At 35.9% G+C, this 21,772-nt stretch overlaps 2 protein-coding genes across 2 annotated transcripts; one reads left to right on the top strand and one right to left on the bottom strand.

The window, feature by feature from the left end:
• The first annotated feature begins 5,130 nt into the window (after nucleotides 1–5,130).
• On the top strand, nucleotides 5,131–13,907 carry Gp93 (heat shock protein 90 Gp93). Its single transcript, XM_073959329.1, has 8 exons — nucleotides 5,131–5,317; nucleotides 6,122–6,202; nucleotides 6,259–6,378; nucleotides 6,550–6,873; nucleotides 7,007–7,102; nucleotides 7,385–7,467; nucleotides 9,400–10,679; nucleotides 12,617–13,907. The coding sequence occupies exons 4-8, from the start codon at nucleotides 6,834–6,836 to the stop codon at nucleotides 13,521–13,523; spliced, it is 2,406 nt and encodes an 801-aa protein (XP_073815430.1). The 5' UTR covers nucleotides 5,131–5,317; nucleotides 6,122–6,202; nucleotides 6,259–6,378; nucleotides 6,550–6,833; the 3' UTR covers nucleotides 13,524–13,907.
• A 3,375-nt stretch (nucleotides 13,908–17,282) lies between these two features.
• On the bottom strand, nucleotides 17,283–21,359 carry LOC141388854 (uncharacterized). The gene is made up of 6 exons (XM_073959328.1): nucleotides 21,263–21,359; nucleotides 21,146–21,204; nucleotides 20,681–21,076; nucleotides 18,240–20,197; nucleotides 17,880–18,096; nucleotides 17,283–17,807 (listed from the first exon to the last, which is right to left on the bottom strand). Exons 2-6 carry the CDS (start codon nucleotides 21,182–21,184, stop codon nucleotides 17,640–17,642), a joined length of 2,778 nt encoding a protein of 925 aa, XP_073815429.1. The 5' UTR covers nucleotides 21,185–21,204; nucleotides 21,263–21,359; the 3' UTR covers nucleotides 17,283–17,639.
• Nucleotides 21,360–21,772: the final 413 nt, after the last annotated feature.

The raw sequence follows: 21,772 nt of genomic DNA on the forward strand, positions 1-21,772 counted from the left end.
TTTTATTTAATATATATATATTGTTAAGCGCTCGGCACATACGGTGCGTTGAGCGTCGCGCTACAACAACCACATGAAAAATGTGTAAGTGATGCCAAGTTTTTTTAAAAACAACAACATGGCTGACGCATTAAAGTTAAACATAATTTAACTGTTTTGGGACAACGCGTGTCCCAACGTGTCACTAAACGGACCGTATGTGCCGAACGCTTTACGAATGTAACTGATAGGTTTAAGTTAGTTTAGTTTAATTTCCGTTAATTTAAAAATTTGAATTGTAACGTAAAGTTTTTATTACGCAGTTACTTTATTTAAGCAACAACAACTACCATGTAGAACTCTCTTCATTATTCTGGATGTTACTTTACCTTTTATTAATGCGATTTTATTTGTCTTTCCATAATCGTGTAATTATCGTTTAGTTTCTACTTCTTGTATTTCGTGTTGTTGTAATTCGTCATTACTGTGCTGGTCTACTTGTATGTATGTGAGTATGGTTGTTCGCTTAGTGCGAATGTGCGTCTGTGTGTTCGCTGCACAGATTCGAGATGTTGCCAGATTACTGGATAATTCTAGACCAAGGAGATTTTGGGTATAAATAGCGTTAGGAACGGCAACATTGAGTAGTGGTGTTTTAAGCGTTGAACTGAACAGATCGGTTAAATAAGAGCTGCGTGCTAACTAGAGACTTGCTGTGTGCTTTGTAATTAAAGTCGGTTCTGAATAAGTGTAATAAAGTAAATAAAGCATTGTAGAAACGTAATCGAAAACGAACCCTGTTTTATTTGGTACAAATCGTATCGGGGAATAAAACAACGTCTACACGGAGATTAGTTAAATCTAATTCCGTAACAATATATATATATATATATATATATATATGGTAACATGGGGCGCCTTCGCCACGTTTTTTTCAAAATGTTCTCATACCGACACCGTTAAAGTTTTTTCAAATATTATTCTTGGTACAAATATTAGCGTACCTTGACTATAAGTTTTGATATATAAGTGGCTATAATTTTGTTTTTAAAATATTATTTTTGCGAATTTACAAAATGTCTAAAAAGTGGCGAAGCCTCCCCACCCATGGGGCAGCTTCGCCATCGAAATTAAACATTTTCCAACGGACTCTAAAACTGTAATTTACCATACTTTTTCCTTAAATATCAATATTATGCGAAAAAGGAACATGTTTTCTATAGAATAATCAAAAATGATTCTAAAATTCACAAATAGTAACCGATTCTAGCGGTTAATTGAAATAGGTTCCTTGAATTTAGATACAAAAATCATAATATAACCAAAACAAGATACGTTTATGATACTATTTGATTTTAACTTCACATTATAGTGTGGTATATCTATGGCATAAAGAATTGAAGTTAAACATGACAAAATTCTGACATTAACCCACCATACCCCTATCATGGCGTAGGCGCCCCACCCCCAACATATCTCATAATATGAATATATTGACATTTGTTATTGTTTTTTTCATGCAAATTATTGGGATTTCTATTCTTCTGTAGTTGTCTTCTAACGGTATAAAATATGTTTTTGATATCACAAAAGGTAAAGAAGATATCACAAAAAACATCTACCATAATTATTTTTCCCAATATCCTCAAAACACAAAACCGCGTGCTTCCGCTATCATACTTATGACACAACTGCCAACTTTTGGGAGATGATAGATCTTCATTAAACTCACAATTTTGCGTTTAACGGATTTTTTCTAGCACTTGTATTTTGCGAGAAAATCGGCGATGGCGTACCCGCCCCAGTGGCGAAGGCGCCCCATGTTACCATATATATATATATATATATACAGTCAGGGACAAAAGTTTACATACACCCCCTAAATCTCGGGTATTAGGGTTAGTAGTGATTTTTATAAAATTCCAAGTATGCAGTTTTGTTTCGTCTCACTAATAAACAATATTTAATAGAACAAAAGTATATTCCATAATACAAATAACGGTAAATTTAACAAAAACCTAAAAATGATGGGGACAAAAGTTTACATACACCCCAAGGAAATATGTGTATTACCGTCAAATTTATGGAATTAATAGCAAAATTTCTACATTTTATTGTTTTGGCGAATGTCTCTGGCTGTCTGAGATATATTTTAGAGAAAAGAAAATAATTTTTGGGGGTCAAATGCCGTTATTTAAGGTCAAACTTCTAGTATAGCTTGTTTAAGCTTACCCTTGCTCAATTCTTTGCGTTTTTAGGTATTGCACTTTAAAAATTAGAACAAAATTAGTGTCAGATTGCAAGTCTTGAGGCCCGAGAAAGCTTTAAAGTTGTTCTTGTGCACAATATACCTTCCTGAACGTCGATTAATACACTTTTTTTCCTCAGATTTCTCAGGAAGTGAATAGATTCCACGGAATTCTTGGCGCAAATTACAAACAGAAGGCCTTGAATTGCCTTCTAATATAGTCCGATACATTCCTTGGACCTCAATTGAATCAGAAATGTGAAATATTCTGTTACAAACCTGTTCCCGAAGCTTCTAAAGCATCAAAATGTAAGCACTACCAAAAAAGCATGAAATTTGTACTGTGAACAACGTCGTTTTCGTATTATGATCATTACCGTCACTATAGGGGCGACAAGTTTCGTATAATTGTACATTTCTGAGTTAATTGATGCCAGAGGATTGTATCAGACCATATTACAAGGCAATTCAAGGCCTTCTATATGTAATTTGCACCAAGAATTCCGCGGAATCTATTAACTTCCTGAGAAATCTGATGAAAAGCGGGCATTTATCGAAGTCCAAGAAGCAATATTTTGCACAAGAACAACTCCAAAGCTTTCTAGGTTCTCAAAATTTGTAATCTGACACTAATTTTGTGGTTTTTTTAAAGTGCATTACCTAAAAACGCAAAGAATTAAGCAAGGTTCAGCTTTAACAAGCTTACAAGAAGTTTGACCTTAAATAACGGAATTTGACCCACAAAAATTATTTTCTTCTCTCTAAAATATATCTCAGACACCCAGAGGCATTCGCCAAAACAATAAAATGTATACATTTTGCTGTTAATTCCATAAATTGCACGGCAATACGCATATGTCCTTGGGGTGTATGTAAACTTTTGTCCCCATCATTTTTAGGTTTTTGTAAAATGTACCGTTATTTGTATTATGGAATATACTTTTGTTCTATTAAATATTGTTTATTAGTGAGACGAAATAAAACTGCATACTTGGAATTTCATAAAAATCACTATTAACCCTAATACCCGGGATTTAGGGGGTGTATGTAAACTTTTGTCCCTGACTGTATATCCCTAATATACATCGAACATAGAAATAAATATATAAAATGTCGTATGGAATTTGACACTAACATTACAGCCCAGTTCAGTCAGCTGGGTATTGCTGTAACCTTTTTTTTTTTGTTCTACCACGCATGGGTGTTACCATGGTACAAAAAAGTAGAGGTAGGCCAGGTATGAAAATCACTGAGAAATGCCAACCTGCAGCCAAGGCTTAAAACTTCAAATGGCATGGTACAATAATAAAGGTAGATGTACCTGCATAGCTATCCCGTATTACAAAAACATATGGAAATTAGAGCTTCACTTTTTATATGTTAAAACATTTCTTTAGCTAGGCTCCAGAATATTCTTGTTGGAAAAGTGTTCCAAAAATAGCAAAAGTTCTTCCCAAACTTATGACAATGAAAAAATGTCATTCACTTATTTTCTACTTGACAAGTTTGCAGATAAATGTCAGCAGAATTTTTACAAAAATTGTAATTTTTACATTCCCGTACTTTTGGAACAAATTTAAATTAATATCAATATTTAATAAATTGTTCATTCGTATGTTTTGCTAAACAAATCAACTATTTTATTTTGCCACACGAATACACATTAGCTTTGTTCCTTTACTTTTTTAATGGTAAGAGTGGTAAAAGAGAAAAGTGTCAAAATTGTTCAAAATTGCTCTCTCATGAACATTTTTACCAGAAAAGTAAAGGAACGGATAAATGGTAGATCCGGCAGCAATGTCAGAAAAAAACATAAAAAATCAATTTTCGTCTTTTATTTCAATGTTTTTAATTTAGTGTTGTCAGTGTTCGACTTTTTCGTCCATTTTGTGAAATAATCGTCAAACAAAAGTCGAAAAATCAGTTCTGCCATTTTGTACCTGCAGAAATTTTGCTGGTAGCCTGTGGTAGAAGAGAAAGCCATTTTCGCTCTCTCTCCCCCCTCACTCTCTTAAAAATTGCTTCCAGTTTTGCCACTTTTCGGGGTTAAGGAACGCTTTGCAGGTTAAAAATGGTAACAAATGGTTAAAATGGTAACCTCAGGTAAGTAAAGGAACACAGCTATTATTTGTCATTGTTTTCATTTTAAGATATAGTGTTACAGCAGAAGTTTTTTGTTTTAACAATTCAGCGATACATCTACCTTTATGATTGCATAATGTCAAAAACAGTACAAAATGTCAACCATGGTACAATAATTCATAGGTAGGTCAGGTATGAGAATCGCCAAAATATACAACCCTGTCGCTATGGCGTAAAACGTCAAAATTGTTTTGATGAATGATAACGGATGAGTAGACAAAGAAGAAGAAGAAGAACGAAATGTTGAAATGAAAACAAAACAGAGTTTAATTTTTTGATCAATAATAAATATCAACTCTGCATGTCAACACGGTTTTGACCAAGATCTATTTATAAGGTCACGTAAGTAGCACAACAACAACTCTATTTTGGCCAAGAATTCTTCAATATGTCAAAATGTTTGTTTACGTTTTCATACAAATTATTCACAATAACAAAAAATTGACAGATTGAAACCAATCAGCTGGTCGTTTTACGCCACCTTATAATTTCATCATGGTTTTGACAGATTAAGCCATAACAAAAAAAATTGTAATCAGCTGTTAGCTGTGGCCTACCTAAGAATTATTGTACCATGATGTCAACCCTGCTCTTGACAGATTAGGCCATAAAAAGAAAAAAATTGTAATCAGCTGTTAGCTGTGGCCTACCTTTACTTTATTCTACCATGGGTGTTACCAAACGTGTTATGTGTGTTATCAAAGCCCAACGTAAATCGACGACGACGGAAGACACGAAACTTTGAAACAAAAGTTGGATGTGTTTAGGGCTTGAGACGTGTACGAATACTGTATGTAAAAGATACATTGATTGAACTACATTTTTGAATGCAAACTTATTGCAGAGTTGTCTGTTTAAAATTTTTTCTTCGAAGACTATCTTCTTTTAAATTCCCCATATCGATTATCTGTTGCGGATTATTATTTTGATGTTTGCAAACATAAAAAAGTATTTAATTAATTCTCTTTCGAGTTGAGATACATTGAAAAATTAGGAGTCTACCGAAGTCCCACGCATCCAACCATTACACTACGTTTCACGGGTGGTAAAGCCGATCTTCAGGTGTATTAGGATGTTGTTGTTGTGGCAGACGAAGGCAAAGCTTGGAAACTAGTATATATATCGCACTTCATTAGATAAATGTATATGCGAAATTATGTCAGTTAATTGAAACTCCAAACTTTTCCTATAGTCCTGCTTGGTAATCCCATTTTTCAATGTTCACAAATACTATGGTAAGTTTTATTCCTACATCATTAGTAATTCGCCTTAATAAGGCAAAAATAAAAAAATAATTTCAGCATGAGCCAGGCTGGGATTCGAACCTGGGTCTCCGACAACTAAGTGTCAAGGTTGCCGGCGTCTTAGCGTTCTAAGCCACCATCAACTTGTCAAAACTTTAGTAGACAATAATTGATGATCAAATCAAAAATAAAATCTTCTGATATAGAAGAGGAATTACTAATGATGTAGGAATAAAACTTACCGTAGTATTTGTGAACATTGAAAAATGGGATTACCAAGCAAGACTATAGGAAAAGTTTGGAGTTTCAATTAACTGACATAATTTCGCATATACATTTATCTAATGAAGTGCGATATATATACTAGTTTCCAAGCTTTGCCTTCGTCTGCCACAACAACAACATCCTAATACACCTGAAGATCGGCTTTACCACCCGTGAAACGTAGTGTAATGGTTGGATGCGTGGGACTTCGGTAGACGCCTAATTTTTCAATGTATCTCTAAAGGCCTTACAGCTCAACTCGAAAGAGAATTATTTAAAAATATCACTATAAATGGCCTTCGCCTTAATAAGGCAAAAATAAAAAGTATGAATTTTAATCACTGTGCATATCAACATAATTTACAATGAATTCGTTTCTAGAACACCCTAATATCTCATATAAAATGGCATTGAAGAGAGATTGAGAGTAATGACTGAGTTGGACCAATCAGAATCGTTTGCGTGTGTGAATCCAAACAAAACACATCGTTGCATTACACGGTATACCAAAACAAAGAAATTTATTGCAACAATTTTGGAAATAAAGAACAAATATTATTAAATAATAAAAATACTTTGTTAAATATTTGTTCTATTATTAGCATTATATACAATTTCATATAATATTTCTAAGAAAATCTCATAAGTAATCCTTTGTTGTTGATTATTTAGTTACTACCATTTAAAGCAACTCTGAGTACTAAGCCGTCAACAAAGAGAGCTGTCGAGTAAAGTTGAATGTCAACTCTCCATCATTAGTGGTTTGAACATTGGAGAGTAAACAGTAAAAGCGGAATTTGTGCAAAAATTTCTTTTGCTTTAGAAAAAAGGGTGGAAATACCAACCTGCATTTTCCAAGCAGACGTGGCCAAAATAGATAGACTATTTTTCGTGATAAATTAATTAAATAAAAGTGAACAATTTGTTGCAAATAGTTGGAATAGTGTTAAACAATAATGAAGTACTTACTTTTAGTTGGGTTGTTATTGATTGTGGGTAAGTGCATTAAAAGAAAAGTGAATAATTTTATGCCGGTCTCCCTTTTCGTTAATGGCAATATTGCATTTGTGTTTTTTCTTTGTCAATTTTGAACTGGTTTTTTTAATTGTATGTTTTTTGTCAATTCTAGGTTTTTCCCAAACAAAAGCCGACGATGGTAAAGAAGAAATTGCCACCGAAACTGTAGACTTGAACTTGGGATCATTCAAAGAAGGTTCTAGAACCGGTACGTAGTACTTTCCCCCCTTCCCTCCTCTGCTTTGATGTCTGCTACTTGTCAATGAATGCCAACAACAACTTTATTATCAAAGTGTTTTTTTAACACTTAATGGCATTGACTTTCTTTGGCTGGTGTTGAATGACCGGGTAATACCAACAATTACCACGTCAGTCTAATCACCAGTGCTTTGTAATCGATGGTTTTTGATCTTTGAGATAAAGTTGAAAAAAATGTTAAATTCGATTGCTTTATTTCTTATAACTAACTTTGATTTTTTATTATTTCCAGATACCGATGCCGTTCAACGTGAAGAGGAAGCCATTAAATTGGATGGTCTTAATGTTGCCCAATTGAAGGAAATACGCGAAAAGGTATGTGTTTGCTAAACATTGTTGGTGTTATTATACGCCCCCATTTGTCATGCATCTTTCACTTTTTTTTTTGCCTCCAGAGAAAAGTGAATGCCAAGCCAGCTTTTTTTAAATTTTTGTTAGCGTTGAAAATTAGGTCATGCTCTCATTATGAGTTCATGATATTGTGTTGTCGTAGTTCATGATCTTTTGAAGTTATAAGTTTATGGTGGTAGAAAGCGAGCATTTATGAAACTGTGCGATAAGTTTTGGTGAACTAAATTTTGTTTCTGCAAATTTTATTACATATGTATCTACATTACAAACGCTATCAAGGATTGATTACCTGTGGTGAAGCGATCTATGATCAGAACTTTAATTGAAAAAAACTCCTTAAAGTTTGACTAGTTTTGAGGATGTGCAGTGATTAGAGAATCACTCTATTCCGATACTTTTAGTCCCATTGTTCTTTATGCTGAGGCTCGGGGAATAATAGTATCTGAAAGGTAAAAGACAATTGATTCATTATTAAAGTTGTAGATAATAAGGATTAGCTGTAGAATAAGTTGTGAAACTGGGTAAAGAGTGTATGTATACGCCCATAATTCTTTGTCTTCGGCGAGTAAGCATAATACGTATAATACGTGTTCTATCCAGTCCGGGCCGCCCCAATGAGTTGTCGAAGTAGTGGCTACAACTGTCAGCTTCCAAGACAAAAGCGAATAGTTTTACCCAACTTAAAATCAAGACCGAGACTGCTGCTTTAATCCGTCGTATTAGGACGTATTGTCAATGTTTTATTCATTCTCCGAAATGCTGTCAATGGAAGAAGAAAAGTTCAAATTTGCATTCATGCAAAATAGGTTGGCTTAGGTGGTCCAAAAACCAGAGATTTCGCAATATTCGGTAATTCACCAAATTATTGTTTGTAATTGCGATACAGCCCGTAACGATATGTTGGTAATTATGTGGGGTCCCAGAGAGGAAGAAGCCTATTGAGTTAGGTGATGGTCGGATAATATTCAGGGGTCGGAATGGCAAAAAAACTAATGTGGAGAAAAAATTAAATTTTTGTTCTTATGCGAATATCTTCGCTTCTAGTAGGGGTATTCAAAAAAAAAAAAAAAATGATTGAAGAAGAAAATATCACTTTTGCAATGCTGTAAGGTAAGGTTGACGTATGTTATTGTAATAGTCGTTAATACATCCCATTTTCCATTTTCTGATTTGAATTGTAATGTCGAATATCCCAGCTTTGAACCGACGTAGCCAGGGGGCGGCCTTAGCTTTTTTATTATTTTGGTTCAGTTAGCCCTAAATCATTTGGTATAAAAGTGACAGGTAACTTTTGTATTGCCTTAAAAACGTTTACCAGTGTAAAGTTTATGCACAGGGTAGTGGTGTAGGGTATCTCATAGTCGGCCCGTCCGTAGCCCTAGCTCACTTGTTAGGATATGTATTAGTTACCAAATTCGTGGTTCACTCAGTTATATGAACATTACCAATTGTTCAGATGAAACAGCTGTAATAGAAAATCAGTTTGAATCTATTAAAAATGTCACTATTTCCAAATTACCTTTCCATTTAAGATGAAATTCCTCTGACTCTTTAATTTTACGTTTTTCATATGAAATCTTAGAAGATTTGGAAAGCATTCTTCATCTTTGTGTTTATTTTCTATTTCTCTTTGCATTTCTATGTTTGTGGTTATATTATATATGCTTGGCGCCACATAGTCATATCATGTTACATGAAATTGCCTGCTTTCTTCTTTTTGCACATATCAGTTACTTTATTTAAATGTTTAAAATGTACCCAAGAGAATGTCATTGTTCCGGTGTAATAAATACCGACTTTATGCAGCCAACAATTATCACTTACCATGTCTCCAAGAAACCTTTTAAAATAAACACACACACTTATCCTTCTTTCTTTGTCTTCTTCTCATTTCAGGCTGAGAAGTTTAACTTCCAGACCGAGGTTAATCGCATGATGAAGCTCATTATCAACTCCCTGTATCGCAACAAAGAAATTTTCTTGCGTGAATTAATTTCGAATGCCTCAGATGCCATTGATAAGATACGTCTCTTGGCCCTTACCAACAAGGAAGAATTGGAAACAAATCCTGAATTGAGTATACACATTAAGGCCGATAAGGAAAACAAGATCTTACACATTATGGATACCGGTATTGGTATGACTCATCAGGATTTGATCAATAATTTGGGTACAATTGCCAAATCTGGTACCGCGGATTTCTTGTCTAAGATGCAAGATCCCTCAAAGGCTGATGGTCAAGATATGAACGATATGATTGGTCAATTTGGTGTTGGTTTCTATTCGGCCTTTTTGGTTGCTGATCGTGTTGTTGTTACCACCAAACATAACAATGATAAACAATACATTTGGGAATCTGATGCCAATAGCTTTAGCATTACTGAAGATCCTCGTGGTGATACTTTGAAACGTGGTTCAGTTATCTCCTTGTATTTGAAGGATGAAGCTCAAGATTTCTTGGAACAAGACACTTTGCAAAATTTGATTCGTAAATATTCCCAATTCATTAACTTCCCCATTCGTTTGTGGACCAGCAAGACTGTAGAAGAAGAAGTTCCTGTAGAAGATGAGAAGCCAGTTAAGGAAGAGGAAGAAGAGAAGAAAGAAGATGCCACTACTGAAGATGATGTTCAAATCGAAGAAGACACCAATGAAGATGATGGCGATAAACCCAAGACCAAGAAAGTTTCGAAAACAGTTCACGACTGGACTTTGATCAATGATAGTAAACCAATTTGGACCCGCAAACCTAGCGATGTCACCGATGAAGAATACAATGAATTCTACAAAAGTTTGACCAAGGATACCAGTGAACCATTGACCTACACTCACTTCATTGCCGAAGGTGAAGTAACCTTTAAGAGTTTATTGTATATTCCCAAAATCCAACCATCGGAATCATTCAATCGTTATGGCACCAAATCGGATAACATTAAGCTGTTTGTACGCCGTGTCTTTATCACCGATGAATTCAACGATATGATGCCCAACTATTTGAACTTCATTCGTGGTATTGTCGATTCCGATGATTTGCCCTTGAATGTGTCACGTGAAACCTTGCAACAGCATAAATTGATTAAGGTCATTAAGAAGAAATTGGTACGCAAGGTCTTGGACATGATCAAGAAGATCAACAAGGAGGAATATGAGAAATTCTGGAAGGAATATTCAACCAAGTAAGTAATCATTTTTTATAGAGATTTTTATGGGATTTGAGGGGTTAGTGCTAGGAAAGTTAAGTGGTTGGGAAGCAGTAGACATTCCTGACTGGTCTTAACTCATTTGGTTGCATTTACATATCGCTCATTTACTCGAAGAGTGACACATTTCAAAAAATCGAGTTTCGTTTTAAGTTGGCGATTGAAATTTGAAACTTAAAAAGATTATTACGCAAAACACAAAATAACTACATGGACCATATTTTGCAAACACCTAGCCAGATATCAGTGTTAAATTTCTGTGCAAGATCAAGCATGATTTGATGTGATTTATTGCTTCATAAACTCCAAAAATTTTTGTGTTGAATTATGCGAAACTCGTAAAAAATCAGCTGTAACTCGTCGATTTTTACAGATATCAGCATGAAAATTTGACACAAGATAATGTTGAAGTCGTAGAAAAAATAGAAATTGCCAACTCAGAAAACGCATTTTTTGAGTTATGCCACTCTTTGAGTAAATGAGCGATATAATGATGCCTGGATAGTCGGAGACCCTATAAAGTAACGCTAAGTCGAAATAATTGATTATGTATATGTCCACGGTTTGATATAGTCAGTCCGCAAAGAACAGTACCACCCAATTTTATGTATTTTGGAAGTTTTAGTCTCATTATCTCACCGAAATGGCTGAAATTTGGAGTTTCTAAACTATCAATCAGAAATTGGTCAGTATAGGCACACATTTTAATTTAGGACGCATAGAACGCTACCTACCAATTTTTGGTGTTTTGAAGATTTCGTATTTGGTCTTCTTTGGGGCTATAAAACATTCCCACAGAAATTTGTCAGAATAGGTCCATGTTTTGATATAGCCCCCATAGAACGGTACCTCTCGATATTTTACATTTTGAGGGTTTTAACGACATTATTTACAGAAATGTCTGAAATATGACATTTTGTCATCTTTGAGGGGTTCCAAACTATCCCCCAGAAATTTGTCAGTGAGGTCCATGTTTTTGATAGTTCCTCCCGATTTTTAACATTTTTAGCCACTTTCACCAATCGAAATGGCTAAAAATGGCTAAATCAGCTGTAACTTGTCGATTTTTACAGATATCAGCATGAAAATTTGACACAAGATAATGTGGAAGTCGTAGAAAAAATAGAAATTGCCAACTCAGAAAACGCATTTTTTGAGTTATGCCACTCTTTGAGTAAATGAGCGATATAATGATGCCTGGATATTCGGAGACCCTACCGCTAAGTCGAAATAATTGATTATGTATATGTCCACGGTTTGATATAGTCAGTCCGCAAAGAACAGTACCACCCAATTTTATGTATTTTGGAAGTTTTAGTCTCATTATCTCACCGAAATGGCTGAAATTTGGAGTTTCTAAACTATCAATCAGAAATTGGTCAGTATAGGCACACATTTTAATTTAGGACGCATAGAACGCTACCTACCAATTTTTGGTGTTTTGAAGATTTCGTATTTGGTCTTCTTTGGGGCTATAAAACATTCCCACAGAAATTTGTCAGAATAGTTCCATGTTTTGATATAGCCCCCATAGAACGGTACCTCTCGATATTTTACATTTTGAGGGTTTTAACGACATTATTTACAGAAATGTCTGAAATATGACATTTTGTCATCTTTGAGGGGTTCCAAACTATCCCCCAGAAATTTGTCAGTGAGGTCCATGTTTTGATAGTTCCTCCCGATTTTTAACATTTTTAGCCACTTTCACCAATCGAAATGGCTAAAATGCGGTATTTTGTCTCCGTTGGAGCTATACAAAATTCCTGCACAGAATTGTCGGCATAGGTCCACGTTTTGACATAGCCCCTATCTATAGAAAGGTTTCGCCCGATTTTCGTAATTTCTTAATCCTTTACAACCTTACTTTCTCTGCAAATTCTAATCATTTTCCCCTTTAATTTTCCTTTCAGCATCAAACTTGGCATCATGGAAGATCCCAGCAATCGTTCCCGCCTTGCTAAACTCTTACGCTTCCAATCATCTCATGGTCAAGGTGTTACCTCGCTGGCCGAGTATGTTGAGCGAATGAAACCCAAGCAACAAAACATCTACTTCATTGCCGGTGCCAACCGTGCTGAAGTTGAAAAATCACCCTTCGTTGAACGTCTCTTGGCCAAGGGTTATGAAGTTTTGTTCCTTGTCGAAGCTGTTGATGAATATTGCATCTCGGCTTTGCCCGAATTCGATGGCAAGAAATTCCAAAATGTTGCCAAGGAAGGTTTCAAACTAAACGAATCGGAAAAGAGCAAAACTAAATTTGAAGAATTGAAGAACACTTTTGCCCCATTGGTTAAATGGTTGAATGAAGTTGCCCTCAAGGGACAAATCTTAAAGGCTGAGGTTTCTGAACGTTTGAGCAATTCACCATGTGCTTTGGTTGCTGGTATGTTCGGCTGGACCGGTAATATGGAACGTTTGGCCATGTCTAATGCCCATCAAAAGTCCGATGACCCACAACGTACCTACTATTTGAATCAAAAGAAAACTCTGGAAATCAATCCCAGACATCCTTTGATCCGTGAACTTTTGCGACGTGTAGAAGCCGATGAGGCTGATGATACCGCCAAGGATATGGCTGTTATGATGTTCCGCACCGCCACTTTACGTTCTGGTTTTATGTTGCAAGAAACTGCCGATTTTGCCGATTCCATTGAGAGAATGATGCGTCAAACATTGGGTGTATCACTCGATGAACAAATTGATCTTGATGATGATGAGGATGATGTTGAAGAAACTGAAGAAGCTAGTGATGAAAATGCCTCCAACACTGGCAATGACAATGAAGATGATGAGGATAACCACCATGACGAACTTTAAAGAAAGTTAGCTGGCTGACTTTGCTCAGTGTGCGAGTGAAAGCATTTCATTAACTATTAGTTTTTAGACTGAATTTATAGCTCAGAAGACATTAGAAACATTATCACCACATTATCATGGAAAGAAGGCCAAAGTCAAGCTCGGCCATTTTTTCCTTCATCTATTAAACTCAACATTCATTGTTTTGTTTCGTATTTATAACCTAAGTTACACACATATCTTGTATATTTTTTATAATTTATTTCAAAGAAATGTCGAGTAAATTCTTTAATTTTTTGTTTTAAAGAATAACTCGGCGGCTGCAAACATTCAATATTATTAAATAAAACGAAAAAAAGTAAACAAAAATATTTTCTATGATAAATATATATTTTTAAAACAAAATACTTTTGTATTTTATTGCAGTTGTTGTATAGAAGCCAAGTCCAGTAGTGGAATTCTGTAACTCATTTTTCGAGTTACCGACAAATATCGGTAAAATTAAAATGCTTATAATTTCGGTAATTAACTAAATTTTTTGGTAAGTTAACAACCAAAATAAAGCTGTTGCTAAATTCTACCGATAGCAATAGCGCAGTCAACTTTTATTGATACTTTTCATTCATAATTGTGCGTATTAATGATACCGATTTTTGTCGGTAACTCAAAAAATGAGATACAGAATTCCACTACAGGGCACAATTAAATTCCAAAATATTAGTAGATCTCAGCACGCTTACATCAACCGCAAGTCTGTACAAAGAGTCTTAGAAAAGAGGTGGTTCGGAATAGGGCGTACTCTTCTTTTTAAATACCATAGCGAATCTTATGGGCCGATTCCGTACAGCGAGGCGAGTCATGTCGCGTCGTCTATCGTCTCTGCGACAAAATTTAAAAAATGCACTACGTACAGCGATAGAAAATAATCGTCGATAACAAGTTATTTTTATTTTTTTTTTATTTTATTTTTATTCGTTAGTAAAAATGAACGGCGACAGCTAATTTGTTGTCGCCGGAAAATGAACATTACGGCGACAAAATTTGACGTCGTCGTGCGACTTTTGCCATACGTAATGGAAAAATTGCAACTGGCAACGCGACACGACTCGCCTCGCTGTACGGAATCGGCCCATTAGTCCCAAGAAATTCGCAAAAAGTAGGAGTAAACGGGGCGATTAGAATGCTTGAGGCGTGAAGTGAGAGGTAAAGTGTGTCTAAGAACATACCCGATCAATTCGCGCATAGTGGAGAGTTCCGTGAGGAAAACTATCAACAGAGGTACATCTCTGGGTGTAGTTTTCTCACCTCTACTCTAGCTTTTGGTGATAAATGAAATTCTCGTTTTTTTTTCGATCAGCTAAAATCTAGGCTGGTGGTTCATGCTTATGATGTATCAGTGCTAATAAGTGACAAATTTATATCAACCTTGTCTTACCTTATGCAAGATGCCAACTGTCAAGCTGGGCCCATGACGGAGAAGATGGAAATCGTACTACTAACCAAAAAATAAAAACTTTCCAGCCAACAGTTTGGAAACGTTGGTTCTGTCCTTCTTATCCTAAGGAGGGCATGACCGGTAGCATGAGATAGGGATATAAGGCACTACATTCAAGGGGCTGCGTCAATTCTGATAACCTGAGCTATGAAAAGCACCCCTCAGTCTGCCTTGAACTTAATCCTGGATCTTCAACCTAGCCACAAAGCTTTTCGAGTTAGTTGAGTAGGTTTGACAGGGCAGTGGAAAAGGTGTAGTGTGTCGTGCGGGTATGTGTTGCATGCTGGGCAGATGTTTTGCACGGTGTCATCGATCCTTGCCCTATAGGAGTTTAGACCATGCCGAGCGTAGTTGAGCCACAAACACTCTGGTACTCTACATCCCTCGGTGGAGGAATTCTACTCACCATATGGTGATTAAGATGGCTCTCACGGGAACACCCGAGCACGTTCTGCAAGGAAAGCATGCCATTGTGTAGCTGTACTGGAAGAATCTTTGTCTCCTCCTATAGATGGTCCACTAAAGACATGAGGAGGGAATCGCACTACTGAGGACCTTAATCCTACATCTCAGCTTGTCGCAGACGTGAACATGCTGTCGAATGTAACCCCTAGAATCTTAGGGTAGTTGGTGGTCGGAATTCCGCTACCATTTGGTACATTTCTCGCGTGGAAAAATGTGGTAAGATCAGCCTTTCACAAAAAAGATCAGAAATCTTTTGGTCCGTACCGAGATAAAGACCCGACGCCAAGATCGTACAATCATCCACATTCGTTACGATCTCGATGCCGTCTGGAGGGGGCGTTCCTGAGATATCACCCCACCTTGGGGAACTCCCTGTTTCACTCTACGGGGTTTGGACTTCTTGTTCAAACCTTTTTCTCAAACTGCGTGGAGTGACTGACAGTATCAAAGATTTTTTATAAGTCAAACGCAACCATCACTGTTCTATCACACGTCTTATCTAGAGTTGGGCAATCTCGTTCAATTGAAAACTCCGGATCACTGTCTCGTTCAAAGGACACCGGTAATTTCTTTAACAAAACTGCGTATACTTAATTTGACACGTTGGTTTTTATGATGTTACTCATTCGTTTTTGAACGAGGACAGTGATTCGGATCGTTCAATTGAACGAGATTGCCCAACTCTAGTCTTATCCTGTTTGAGTCATCGTCAAATGTGTTGAGGTGGCATGCAGCGCTGTTGCCGTGTGCTGCGTTGCTTACGGAATTCATGCTGATGATCGGCAACTTAATAGCTATTTCTGACGCTGGGGGGACTAAGGCCTCAAGGGTCTTTGCTACAGGTGACAAAAGCGAAATAGGCCTGTACAATTCACTTTTGCTGGAATCTTTGCCTGGCTTCAGTAGCGGGACCACCCTGGTCATTATTATTTTTTTGCAATTGAACCCAGTTTATAATATTATGACCAATTCAAAGATAATTAATAAATTACCTGTTTTTTTAGATTTCGGGAACGATGTGGTTTGCTAGTGACATGTTAGTTAGATACTCGACTACCGGCTCATACAGTTGTTTCAGCATTACCATGGAGATTTCATCAGGGTCCAACGCTTTGGATGATTTAGGGTTCCTGATGTCATTCGCAACATCATCCATTGTACATTGTGGAGGTTCATCCTCGGCAGGAAGAGAACTATTGCAACGTAGTACGCCGTCTACGCCCTGTCACTCTTCGGATCAGACAGCACACCGTCGCCAAACGTGACTGACATATATAGCCCATCTTCAAACTTGCTATAAGTTCAGACCAAAAACACATGTGTACAAAATTTCAGCCGTGTAGCTCAACACATTCGGAAGATTGCGTGATTACAACAGACGGACGGACAGTGCTAAATCGACTTAGAATTTAACGCTGATAAAGAATATATACTTTATAGGGTCGCAAATGTTTATTTCAATGAGTTACAAACGGAATGACAAACTTAATATACCCTCCATATTAAGGTAGAGGGTATCAAAATCGTCATTACATAAAACACAAAAGTTTTAGTCGGAAGGCAGATGTTGTTTTGGTCTTGTCTATTTAACTGCTAATTTCATTAATTGCAAGTTGTCAGTTAGTGGAATATAGATGTGTTATTAGTCATGGCCTATCGTGGATATTAATCTACATATATCCCTATTTTTTTTTTTTTTTTTGATAATAAGAAAATTGTATGCTATATGTTGTTTATTGTAGATTGTAATTTCTTATATGTGGTCTTCGGACTTTGAAATTACCAAGTATAATTAAATAAATAAAAATAAATAAAATCTCTTTGATAATTACAATTTGGTTTACATTTATTTTTTGAAATTGATAATTTTTCAGCCTTTAAATTTTACGTTTCATACATTTCGTTTTCTTTCGAAATTAATAATACACAAAGAAGTTGTAGAAAAATACAAAATTTGTGGAGAAAAAACAAAAAAAAAAGTTGTAATTACATATGTGTTGTGTGGTACTTCACAAAATAACCTAGGTTAAAAAAGTATAATATGTATATAAAAAGAAAGCACAGCTTTTACACTAAAATAATGAAACATTATAAAAAGTAACAAAATGAAGAAGACAACTTTGTTGGTATGATTTAAGCCACTTGAACATACGATCAAAAATACTCCCTAAACAATATCATAGATCATCTAAAAATGAACATTCATTTTCGGCATCAGTATATGATTTGTAGGCTTCCTGATCGACAATATGTTGTATGGCATCTGATCGATTTAAATTGTAGCGATTCATAAATACTCTCAAGATCCATTCCGGCAATAGGGCATTGGCATATAAGGTGGCTTGCTAAAATATTGAAATATGTTTTCTTGTTATTTGAAAAGTTATTTATAGATGTCTTATTGTTGTTTCTCTTACCGATGTACTATTATTACTGTTATATTTTTCCGATAATTTCTCCATCATTTTCAGTTGTATTTTATGATCTATAAGACCAATAACCAGACAATGATTGACCCCATCATGGCTTTTAACATAGTCTTTTTTGCGATATTTTTCATAGATTTCATCCATGTCGGATTTGTATGAAGAAAATGTTTCCATTAAGTCTTTGAGTGTCATATCCTTGAGTGAACTAGAAATATAGAGGGGATAAACCTACTGTCAAAACAAACCATTCGCTCAAATACATTCAATTTCAATCCAGTGAATGAACTTCTTATCACAACGTTTCTTTAATTTATATTTTGTTTATAATAAATTAATACAAATACTTACAGCTGTTCAACTTTTTTTGGCGCCACATTAACTTTTTCCAAGACGGCTTTAAGTTTTTCATTATCGGCCGATTGTTGTTTTGCCTTATTTCGTATCATTTCCATTTCCTGTTCCGAAGGCATTACAATTTCCATTGGTTTAGGGGATGGCGATTTCGGCCGTTTCCTTTTGTCTTCCTTTGATGCTGATTTAATCTTTTTGGATGATTTCAGCGATGTTTTGGGGGATTCGTCATCTTCGGAGTTTTTATTTTGTGGTTTCTTGCCGAGCCATTTACTCATACCGACCTTCTCTTGTTCACAATCATCACGTTTACGTTTCTTTTTCGCAGACGACGATGAAGATGATGATTGCAATAAAATAGATTTGATTTTCTTATTCGGTTTCGGAGTTTCATAGGCTGATGAAATTTTTGAGCTGGCATTATTGTTGTTATCGTTGGAGGAGCATAATTCGTTTTCATCATCATCATCGGTGCCAAAGAGTTCTTTATTTTTGGGTGAAGACTTTTGTTTCTTCTTGGGAGACGACAACATTTCTTCATGTTCTTCAATGAAACGTTTTGGTTTTGAGGGTGAACGTTCAGAACGCCTTAGTGGTGATTTGGAAGGTAAAGTTTTATCCTTCGATTTATGTCGTTTAGTTTCATCACTGTTTTCCTTTTCTTCGTTTGATTTGTTTAACTTATCGTTGGACGATGATTTTTCTTTTCGTTTGTCCTTTTTCTTTAGCTTTTTATCGGCAACTTCGCCAGTTGGCTCTTCTTCCAATGAAGTATTTTTATCTTTCTTTTTTTGCTTGCGTTTGGTTGAATTGTTTTCAAACTCATCTTCTGAGTTTAACTTTTCCCGGCTGGGTATAGTCTCCGTTTCTTTCGAAGATTGTTTGCCCTTTCTGTCTTTGGACGTGTCATTCTCCTCATTGTCAATATGTTTTTTAGCTGTTCGACTATCCTTTTTCTTTTCCTTTTGATTTGAAGCACTTTCTTCATTCTCTTCTTCGACCGATGACAAAGTTGTTGGCTTTGAATCAGTTTTGATTCCTTTTGTTGAACTATCCCTTGATTCTGATCTCTTTCTCATTGTCCTAGAGTGAGGCACTTGTTTGCTGTCACTATTCTTCTTATCCTTTTGTGAATTGTCTTTGTTATCATTCATTGCCTTATGTTTCTTGATAATTTCTTCAAAATCATCTTCGCTTGTCGAATTTGATTTAGTTGCCTTGGTATCTTCAGTTGCCTTAGACTTTGATTTTATATTATTATCCTTACTGAGTTCATCTTCACTGGATGACAACCCTTCAGCTGATTCCTTTTCTTGTGATATTTTCTTGGATGTTCCAAAATCTTCCTTACTTTTTTTGGATTCATCCTCACCTTTATGTGTCTTAACCTTTTCATCTTTTGACGATTTTCCTTTTTCCTTCTTAGTATCCTTTTTAGATTGGGCTTTTGATTCATTTGTGTCATCACTTTTATCAAGTGTTTCTTGCTTAACACAATCATTACTTTTTCCAATGGGTGTTGGTTTGTAGGCAGGTACATTAACAGGTTTCTCTTGAGTGTGGGGTACATACTTCTCCCTGACTCGAATAGATCTATGGGTCTTCGTTGGTACAAAATCACCATCATCATCCGACTCCAAAATAACTTCCTTAATATCTTCTGCAGGGCTCTTGTCAGTTATTGGAGCTGGTTTATAGACGGGAATCGCCACCTTACTTGCAGCTAAATGCCTTTCAATATTGGGTGAGTAAGTATCCTCGGAACTATCAAAAGCCAAAAAATCCAAACCTGGCGTTTTGATTTTATCGGCTGCACTGAATTTGCGGGTTTTCTTGGTTGGTGTGTATGGTGTATATGACACTGGACTAATGGACTCTTCATTTTTAGAAGGTGCATATGGATCATATTCAAGGGGATCATATTCTTCGGTGGGTATTGTTGGTGTGGGAGGAACCTGAAAGAAATAACATGTAAGTGTCAATACGTTTATATATAACTGGATTTAATAAACCCACGTTTTAAATGTCAATTCTATAGCCTGGCAAAAAGCTAGCCCTGCAATCCCACGGGAGCGGATTCTATCGTACCGGATTGACCCGAACCCCTAATGTTTTGGTCAGCCGCTGCCAACCCAGCATCAAACCTATGCTTCTACGTAGGTTTGTATGTTGCTACAACAACAAAAGCTATAATATAAACAGGCTATTAGCCAATATGATAAGATATTGGGAGAAAAGGTGAGAGGAGAAACGTTTCGTTTTAAAGTTCGATCCGATTTTATTTGGGGTTTATGGTGGTCGTTATGCTACACCTCAATTGAAATTAGGTCTTGGCACCGGACATATCACTAAAAATTTTGTTGCTTGTTAAGTTGGTGGGGTGGTGTATTCATTGCATCTAATCTAAAGGGTCCACCTTATACCCCTTCCACACTTACCTTGTTGTATTTATCATCGTGTTTATATTCGAGTAAACAATCTAAAACAGGCAAGCATGTATCTTTGTCCGCTACAACGTCATCATCATTATCATCCGACGCAGACAATTTTCCAATGCATTTAATAAAATACTTTGTAGATATCTTGGAACGTTTGACCCGAACTTCTATGTTTGGTTCTACGGTAAATTTATACAGATCTTCGACCAAATCAATATTTGACCAATCAGTTTTTGTATTCAACCATGATTGTAGTCCTTCGTCGAAATCATGCCACTGTTCGGCTGTTAAACATCTACAGGTGTTCTTTGTTGTTTCATTAGTTTTGTCTGATGATGACTTGTCACCTCCAGGCGATACCACATTCACACGGCATAGAATAGTGTTAGCATTATGCTGAATTGGAAGAAATGTACAATATGTTTAGTGTGAGGAGTTTTTAATCTGAATCGTTTTTCAACTTACTTGATACACGTTCAATGTAGTTTCACATTTTAAAAACATCTTTCAAAATGGATTACGTCCTATGTTAATGAATATTGAACAAATTATCCTTTTATGCGGAGATGGCGATATTTTTACCTTAAATACACATTACATGGAATTTGGAGTAGGTTTTGTTTGTTTGGACGACAAAAAACCAACACGTACCGCCGCTCCAAAACAGCTGTTTTAATGAGATTCTTCTTCTTATTTACTTGGCATTCACACCACATGGTAACATTGTGCAATAATTAAGTGGCCTTGTAATATTTCAACCACAATAATACAAACTCAAAACCAAGACCCCGTCCACACTAGAGCGATTTCAATGAAAAAAATTCATGAAATTATGAGTTCTTACAGCCATACCTAATTCTCAGCTCGACGTACAAACATTATTCACCAACCTACCACAACAACGCTCTCTGAGCGTCCGTATTACCCAAAAACGTTCAGTCCAAAATTACATTTGAAACACAAAATTCGCGACCGAAACTTACTTAAATGTTTTCATTCGTAAAACAAATAATTTTCCTTTGCAATGAATTGTATTTCATGTTTTGTTGGGCTTTTGTTTTTAAAATACAAAGCATACACATACAAACAATA

This window comes from Musca autumnalis, unplaced genomic scaffold, assembly GCF_047663935.1.
Source record: "Musca autumnalis isolate F117 unplaced genomic scaffold, ASM4766393v1 scaffold_1, whole genome shotgun sequence".
NCBI lineage: Eukaryota > Metazoa > Arthropoda > Insecta > Diptera > Muscidae > Musca > Musca autumnalis.